Consider the following 8,482-nt stretch of genomic DNA (forward strand, 5'->3'; position numbering starts at 1 on the left):
TGATATAGAAATATAGACGTGTGTGTGTGTGTGTGTGTGTGTGTGTGTGTGTGTGTGTTTTATATCTATTTTATGATCTCGTGGCTCCTTTCTACTGTCTGGTGAGGTTGCTAAGCAACATGCAGTGGGCGGGGACAGTGAAGACAGCGTCCAATGGAGGGGCGGCGGGCGGAGCTTTGTAGTAGGAGCGGTTTATACATCCATTGGTTAAACGGGGCTGGACTTCTCAAAACGCCGGCGGGGACTGAAACGCAGCTGCTGCAGACATTCCTCAGATAGTAGTCCTGCTCGCCGGTTCACCGGTTGATTTTCACTGTGAATCGTTACACTGTTGGAGAAAATGTCGAACGTCAACTGGAAGCCCTTTGTTTTCGGCGGACTAGCTTCCGTGACGGCGGAATGCGGTGAGTGATGAATGGAGCGGCGGGTAGGCCGAGCTACGTAGATTACTATTCATTATTTAAACCTCTGTTGTGATTTACAGTCTCATAAGGTAGTATCCCATGGTTTTTGTTGCAGGGACCTTCCCAATCGACCTAGCCAAGACTCGTCTTCAAGTTCAAGGCCAAGTAGGCGACATTAAATACCGAGAGATTCGGTACAGAGGCATGCTCCATGCTTTAGTGAGGATAGGAAGAGAGGAGGGGCTCCGGGCACTGTATTCAGGGTCAGTATGCTGAATTTATGTTTTGTAGTCCCTACATATTTGTCTTTATATAAGTACTGGCCCTATCATTTGTTTATACCTCTATTGTACATAGTATTTCTTACACTTCCTACTTTTGTGACAGCCATTGTCCTGCCACCTACCTTTATCTCGACCCCTTTGCACCCCCATCTACCCAAAGAGGGGGGATCTGTAATCGTTTTGCCTGTCTAAATGTTTTATTGTTTTTCTTATGTGCAGAGACTTTTTGCCTTTGCTGAGTTACGAACCACAGTTGTGGGTCTGTAAAGATATATTGTGGTACCAGGTAATTACAATAAACTCGACCTTTACAGAATAGCTCCTGCTATGCTGCGCCAGGCCTCCTATGGGACCATAAAAATTGGCACATACCAGAGCTTTAAGCGACTGCTGGTTGAAAGACCAGAGGGTGAGTCCCAGTTTCTCTCTCTTTCTGACACAGATGCACACTTCCGCACACATTTTGGCAGGGGGTTACCTGCCCCCATCGACACATGCACATTCCTCTTGAAGGTCACAGGGTGTGATCTATTTAAATATGTCTCCTAATTTTTCATACTTGGAGCTAAGTGTAACTGTTTGCGCTTCTGTAAAACACTGTAAAGACAAACTGCAACTGCCAGCCTAATACATGGTATCGAATGCTGCTTGTTCACAGTTACAGTCTGCCTCCCACTCTTCTCCTCTTTCAGATGAGACCTTGCTGACTAATATGATATGTGGTGTTCTATCTGGAGTCATCTCCTCCTCCATCGCCAACCCCACTGATGTGCTGAAGGTAACTATTTGCACACATTAACATGGTGTTGTTTGTACTTGTTTTTGTCACTTCGTCAGTTTTTTTCCCAAAGCAGTAGAGCCGGTTTGTTTTTCAGAACTGCAGCAATAAGGCATGTAGTAATTCTTCAACTGAAAAACACAGCAGTTTTGTCTTGTTTTGTGTTGTTTTCATATAAAAACAACACAAAACAAGACTGCTGTGTTAGATGAGCACTGTTCTTTACTGTCTGTTTCTCCAACTTGAAAGTATTCATATGTTCATTTATTTTCTGTTTTTAAATGTAATAATTAATTGGCTTTTCAAACTTAAGGGCTTCCATCGATGTCAATACAGAATCCTACATATCCCACATGTAATCATCACAAGGCTACAGAAGGCTGATGTGAGCTTGTATTCATGACCTTAACATGGCATAGAGTAGATTGAACTCCAGAAGAAACTGTGTTGCTTTCCACTACTTTTATATAGTAGGGGAAGGCTTATGTTAAGGATGACGTGCGTCATTGAGACATGATTTACAAGTGTAAATACTCATGCAGCCTTAGGTAGGACTGTACTTTAGACTTTTTTTTCTGAAGAACTGAGGGATTAATATGCCCTTTCTAGATGTGTCAGTCAGTGTGTTTACATGCAGTTTAAAAAAACTATTATATTCGGGTTAAGGCAATACCCCACTTTCGCGCCATGTAAACACCTTACCCCGGTTAAAATTGGAGTTCTCATAACCAGGTTAACAGACCAAGAGAACTCCTTCAGTAACCAGGGTATTCCTGCATGTATACACCTTAAACGGAAGTAAAGTGTTTAAAGTAAAATGCGCATGCTCCAACTGCCCCTGTGAAGGGCATCTTAGTGCTATCAAGCCCCGACCTGTGGATTATTTATAGACTAAAGTGTCTGAGGCTTAATATAGTGTTCTGTAAACGATATGGATGCATGAATATAATTTGTGTCTGCACATGCTTATCTGTACTCCTAATTTTTAGCATGGCTTCTTCTCACCATGCCATGTTAGGCATAAGGCCTCCCGTCCACATGGCATGTTTATTAGGGGTTAAGAGACAAATGGCAGTTGTTACAGCTTTGGAACATTGCGTTTTCATCACGGTGTGTTCTAGTTCGAGCCAGACAAACCAAAGCTGATCTGCACCCAGCAGCCAATATAAATGAAAACAAGTTAAGCAGGGGCTGGAGATTTCTTGGAAACGAGGATAGAGAAAATACTTTAGGGCATCGTGCTTGCCAAACATTCCCTCTAACTTATTTGCCTTTGCATTCTGGTGCTGGCCAGATTAATACACCCCCGTACTTGGCTTGGCGAACCCACAGCATTCCACACTGGTTGTATATACTTTAATTGTCTCAAGTTGATAGACATTGCCTCTGTTTGTTCTTCCAGATCCGCATGCAGGCTCAGGGAAATGTGATCCAGGGCAGTATGATGGGCAACTTCATTAACATCTACCAGCAGGAGGGAACAAGAGGGCTGTGGAAGGTACAGAAAAAAATGCTTCATTTGCATTGTTAAACGACCTCAGGCCCTGTTCAGAGCTTGTGATCAAATCTCACTTTCCCCCTCTGCTGTATATAAAAAATAAACGCATAGTAAACATATGGCTTATACAGCAGACGTAAGATTACAGGAATGTCTGTAGTAATATCCTACACATTTGAATGTGGTCTGAGCGATCGGATCTCAATGCATCTTGGGTGCATTCACACCTGTATTAAGAGCTGCCCACGCATGTTAATGCCAGGTCTGAACAGGGCTTCAGTTTCCATGTGTTACAGGTAGACACTGCTGTTTAACTCAAATCTTCAATCTTGTAACACTTCCTTTCTTTCTGCTTCAGGGTGTCTCTCTTACGGCTCAGCGGGCGGCCATCGTGGTCGGGGTCGAGCTACCGGTCTATGACATTACCAAGAAGCATCTGATCCTGTCGGGTTACATGGGGGACAACGTGTACACACATTTTGTGTAAGTTTGCAGATCCTACTCCTGGCTGCATTTTTCTGGAAATGATGTTGATTGTGTTGTCTACATACCTGTTGGCTCTGTAGGCAAACTGCAGGGGGTCCAGGAGTGGGTCAGTAAAGGTTTTGAGGTGTGAAAGAACAAGGCGCTGAAAGGACTTCATAACCACAGAGATCACTGAGGTGTGAAAAGATGTCAGTGAACATCAGAGACAGCTGATCAGCACAATGCTTCAGGGTAGAAGGAGAGACAGTCTGGTCCAGTTGCCCTGCGGGGGTTCTGACTTTTAATCAGCCTGTTAACATCTCTTTTGTGGATGGAGAGGGTCGTTGTTGTAGAGGGGGGCTCTGAGGTAGACAATAGCCGCTTTCCGACCGGAGGGATTTTTGCAGTTCCTAGAACCCTTTTTTTCTCGTGTTCTGACTGGACCAATTTGGGGATTATTAAGTTCCCCTGGCCGCAGTTCCTGTAACTCTTTCAGCTCCTACTTCAGGGCAGGCTGGTGGAGGACTGTCCCATTAGGGGCTTTCCGACCGGAGGGATTTTTCTTAGAACTAAAGGTTCCTAGAACACTTTTTTTGTCGTGTTCCGACAGGAAACATTTGGGGATTTTTAAGTTCCTCTGGCCGCTGTAGCGTACTTTTTTAGCTCCTACTTCAGAGCAGGGTCTTTTCCCTTTTCCTAGGTGTACTTGATTGGTCGAACTTATAAGTCACGCCCACTGCCAACTCGAAACTTGCAGACAGAGCACCAACCAACAACGGGACATTTTTCACCATCTTATTCATCATTAAATTGACTTCTGACAACGTTTTAGGTGAGAAATTAACTGTTTAGATTTCGAATATAGGCAGTCTTGCGAAAATTGATGCCGAATTGACAATTTGCTTCAAAGTTTTTGGAGTTCAGAAGCTCCATGAAGTGAGGCGACAGCCAGCAAGCGCCTGCCCCGGCTTCTAGCTCGTCGCTCAGCCAGTCATGCTCAGACACCTCGCTGTAAGCTGGAGGTCTCTCAGACCGCTCTCGTAAATAAGAGGCTTTTATTTCACTGTTGACTCTTTGTTTGTTTAAATATCACAACACATGTCCATCATAAGATTAACGGGAACCTGTGGTTAACTGTCTTTTCAGAGTTAAACTCCACAAGCGTGTCCTGCGGCTCGCCAGCCGTCACACACACACACACACACACACACACGTCCACAGCGCGGCAGGCAGAGGCGGGGTCTGTTCCGAGTATAATAAAGCCCCGTCTGTGTTGAGCAAAACATTACGAGAATGGACGTCCATTTAATATAGGAAAAGTGCACAAGTATTAGCATAATTTGTTGTTGTTGTATGTGGCGTTAAGGTCTAGTGACGTTGCTATAAAGACCGTTGCCGTGCTTGCGTCACTCCCTTACCCCTCCTACCAGTCCCTATGGCCACTTGGCCAGTAGGAACGCAAACGGAAAAAAAGATTTTGGGGGAGAGTAGTTCTTAGAACTGCTTAGAAGTGTACTTTTCCTCTAAAAAGTACAAGTACTATCCGGTCGGAAAGCACCTATTGTCTTTCAAAACGACAGTAGAACTCGCATTAAGCAACCATACATGTTCTGTGTTCGTTTGTTTTTGCATTTCTGTCAATGCTTAATTGATGCAACACAATAGTCATTCAACCCATAGACACTACTCAGTGTGCACCAGGTTAAATACTCAGCGTTGGAGGAAATAACATCTGTTACATTTGTGGCAGCAGCGCACACACACACACACACACACACACACCAGCAATGACCTGTTTAGCACCAAAGATTTAATTAAGGGACAAAATGAAGGAACCTACAGATTGTCATTTGAACCTGTGTCTTGCTGTCCCCCAGGTCCAGCTTTGCGTGTGGTCTGGCGGGGGCTTTGGCCTCCAACCCAGTGGATGTAGTCCGGACACGCATGATGAACCAGAGAGGAGTAGCTCTGTACCAGGGAACACTGGACTGTATACTGCAGGTCAGTCACGTTACCCTTGTTTCTGTTCAGAAGGAGCACTCCACAGATTTCACAAATGAAGATCTGTTTACTCGTTATGGGCAGTACTGTTCAGCCCGTTGTGTAATGTCTTGGAGGGAGCTTTTAAAGTCTGAAAGAATAACACCCGAAAAAGATGTGCGCTAGGCAGGGTGGGACTAACAAAAATATACTATTGATTGCATTCTGGGAAATGTAGGATCCAGTGTTTTGAAGTTTGACCCACACTAGGGACTAAAAGTCAGGATATCGCACCCTCTGCTGCTTCAAGTTTGACTATTTTTTTTTTTTATTGGTCTTCATGACTTTCATCTGTGAATGTTGCCATTAAAAGCAGCCCACAGAGTCAAATTGTTATAAAGAAGTGCCTATGAGTGTACGTTTGATTTGAATTTGGCCTCCAGAATGAATATTTAATATAATGTAGTAATGTTAAATATCAAGATCAGACCTTAATGTCACCCAGTTAACTGTCTAAACCCAGTTAAAAAAAAAAACGCCCAGAGAGGACTTTAGAACGATCATCAGAGGATAATAAGACAAAATGGGTTTTTAACATGTTTGTTTTATTTTTCAGACGTGGCGCTCAGAGGGCTTCATGGCCCTTTACAAGGGTTTCTTTCCCAACTGGCTCCGCCTGGGACCGTGGAACATCATTGTATCCTTTAACCATCTTGTTAGTGCACCACTCTGTTTACATATATCCTCTGTGATGCAATATTTTATTGAGCTGGAGAAATCAGCAGGGGCAACAATTTGGAAAATTCTGTTATGCATTCAGTGAGAAAAGATTAGCTTAATGCTAGCTAACACTCTTATGTCACTTTGTGAAAATACTGCTTCTGTACCCCACTGCCCCTGGTTAGAGAGGACCTGGCGGGGGGGAAGAGGAAGGAGTGGAGTGTGAACTCTATGATAGTCTTTCTGCAAAGACCAAACAGTTACAGGGGGAAGAGAAGTGCTGTCAGGTCGTCATCATGCGTCCAACCATGCCTGAAAATTTTAATGAGATTATTGACTTGTTACAGCTGAGTAGTCTGAGGTAACAGGAAATGGTAACAAGATTTTGAGCTGCAGTACAGAAAGAGCCAAAATTCCTGTGAGCCTCCCATGCTCAACAAAAAAAAACTTTTCTTGCCTATATGTTCCTTTACTCTGTATCCAGTTCTTCCTCACATATGAACAGCTGAAGAAGATCAATGTGTGACTCGGAGAACGAGCCAGGGAAGAAGAGACGAGTATGTGCTCACGCTCCGAGACGAGCTAAGAGGACCAAAATCGCGACTGGCTGGATGGTGATGGATCCACTGAACGTGGGAAGGGGGTTGATGTAGACCCTTGTATGAGGAGTGGCGTGAAAATTTGCCTAATTCCTGTTTGGGCTACATGTCTCCTAAAGCCTGTGGCAAGTGTGGAAGACACTTATTTTAGCTCATCCACACGCTATGTGAAGCTTAACTGCTCATTTAAATCTGATAATGACCCCTTAGGTTCATGTCACCTAATTTATGGGTCTGTATATTGGAAAGAATAACAGTCCAAGACTCTTGTTTATGACACCTTTTCTTCAGCCAGAAACTGCTTTTAAAATGGCTCTAATATCACAAGGGGTTTCAATCTTTTACACTTAAAAGTGGTCCCCAAATTGAGTGCCTTAGTTTGTGATACAGGTAGTCTGCAGTAGGTCCGAGAATGTGGGACAACAGCTGACAATCGCAGTGATCATTCCGTGTGTGTGTGTGTGTGTGTGTGTGTGTGTGTGTGAAAAGGTGAAATTATGTATTAGTTTCCCTTGAGTATTGACAGAGTTAAGAGCCAAAAATACATCACAGTGTACTGTAATAAATAACATCATATAAAACAGTCTGCCTACACATGAGAATATGTGGCGAGACTAGTAGTCCCTCATGCCAGCAACTGCAGAAAAATAACCTGGGGCAGCTGGGAGTCCACTCCATATATTGCCTGCATATGATTTCCCTCACTGCTTTAGGTATAGACCATTGAGACAGATTAGGGTATCCAAAGTGCATCATTTGACGATGTTTGTTGCTCGAAGGCACTGAAACAACTGCACATGTTCCACAGTTAACTATTTTCATCTGCTGTATTTGCACGCTGTGTGCTTATCTGTGAGCTTTCTTTGTGTGTGTGTGTGTGTGTGTGTGTGTGTGGTTATTGCTGCCAAAGTGTACTTTTGATGTTGGTGTACAAGGCTGCTGTCGGCCTGTATATTTGAAATAAAAGAGAAAACCCCAGTATGTCAGTGTTATGCTTTTTTTCACCACAGTGTGGCACTGTGGAGCTTTACACTGGCCCACCACAACCCGACCCAGTTGAAACTAATAGCTGTTTATGAGTCTTCTTAAATTCCCAACCCTCAACTTTGAGGCCACAAATCTAGCACAGCTGTGTTGTTTCTGAGGGATTGCCCAGTTTCTTTACAACACACATGTACACGCAACATCCCACAAACAATGACTTATGAATTATTCAGAGGAATCAGATGTAATTGTTCTCTTATTTCTGTGGGCAAATTCCCAGTTTTCCTTCATCAGAGCTGTTTTGATGAGGATGTGAGCTCAGAAGAGTGCAGTGGGAAATGTTGCTCTGTGTGTGTGCGCCTTGTTCTTTTATTTAGGGAGCATCACAATGGGACTTATTACTTGTGTGAGAACTGTTATTGTTGGATCTGCCTCATCTAAGCCACCATGAGTTGCACTGCCATGTTATTGTTGGTGTGACAGGCATGGCTGCGTTAAATAACTTAATTTTTAACAATGCCACAGAGCCTGATGGAGAACACGAGGGTCTGTATGCTGGTTTAAACACTTGTGTACAGTACATATACTATGGACATTTAAGGGCACTTTGCTTCAGACCGGCTGACATTTATGTTGAATCAAGACTCAAAAACACCCCTCACTGTTCAAAAGGCTAGTTGAATGAGAGAATAAGAATAATGTGTGGCGTGTGCCAGGATTTGGCATCTATAAATTGGCATTATAGGCTGCTGCCTGGCATCACGGCTCTG

General features: G+C 43.6%; 1 protein-coding gene across 2 annotated transcripts; it reads left to right on the forward strand.

Moving 5' to 3' along the window:
• Positions 1-215: 215 nt before the first annotated feature.
• Positions 216-7,709, forward strand: LOC144526887 (kidney mitochondrial carrier protein 1). Of its 2 annotated transcripts, XM_078264606.1 has the most exons (9): positions 216-404; positions 520-667; positions 1,003-1,097; positions 1,381-1,466; positions 2,869-2,964; positions 3,323-3,447; positions 5,307-5,430; positions 6,026-6,106; positions 6,614-7,709. In XM_078264606.1, exons 1-9 carry the CDS (start codon positions 341-343, stop codon positions 6,653-6,655), a joined length of 861 nt encoding a protein of 286 aa, XP_078120732.1. In that variant the 5' UTR covers positions 216-340; the 3' UTR covers positions 6,656-7,709. The 2 variants fall into 2 exon arrangements, with proteins under 2 accessions (XP_078120732.1, XP_078120733.1); XM_078264607.1 differs by lacking the exon at positions 520-667.
• Positions 7,710-8,482: the final 773 nt, after the last annotated feature.

The sequence above is a fragment of the Sander vitreus genome, chromosome 12 (assembly GCF_031162955.1).
Source record: "Sander vitreus isolate 19-12246 chromosome 12, sanVit1, whole genome shotgun sequence".
Classification (NCBI taxonomy): Eukaryota; Metazoa; Chordata; class Actinopteri; order Perciformes; family Percidae; genus Sander; species Sander vitreus.

What these genes read in the sequence shown, in the direction of transcription:
- LOC144526887 (XM_078264606.1), top strand. Translation starts at nt 341, where the DNA reads ATGTCGAACGTCAACTGGAAGCCCTTTGTTTTCGGCGGACTAGCTTCC. An exon ending in GCTGGTTGAAAGACCAGAGG is followed by an intron (nt 1,098 to 1,380) that starts GTGAGTCCCAGT and finishes CTCCTCTTTCAG; the next exon opens with ATGAGACCTTGCTGACTAAT. An exon ending in TGGGACCGTGGAACATCATT is followed by an intron (nt 6,107 to 6,613) that starts GTATCCTTTAAC and finishes CTCTGTATCCAG; the next exon opens with TTCTTCCTCACATATGAACA.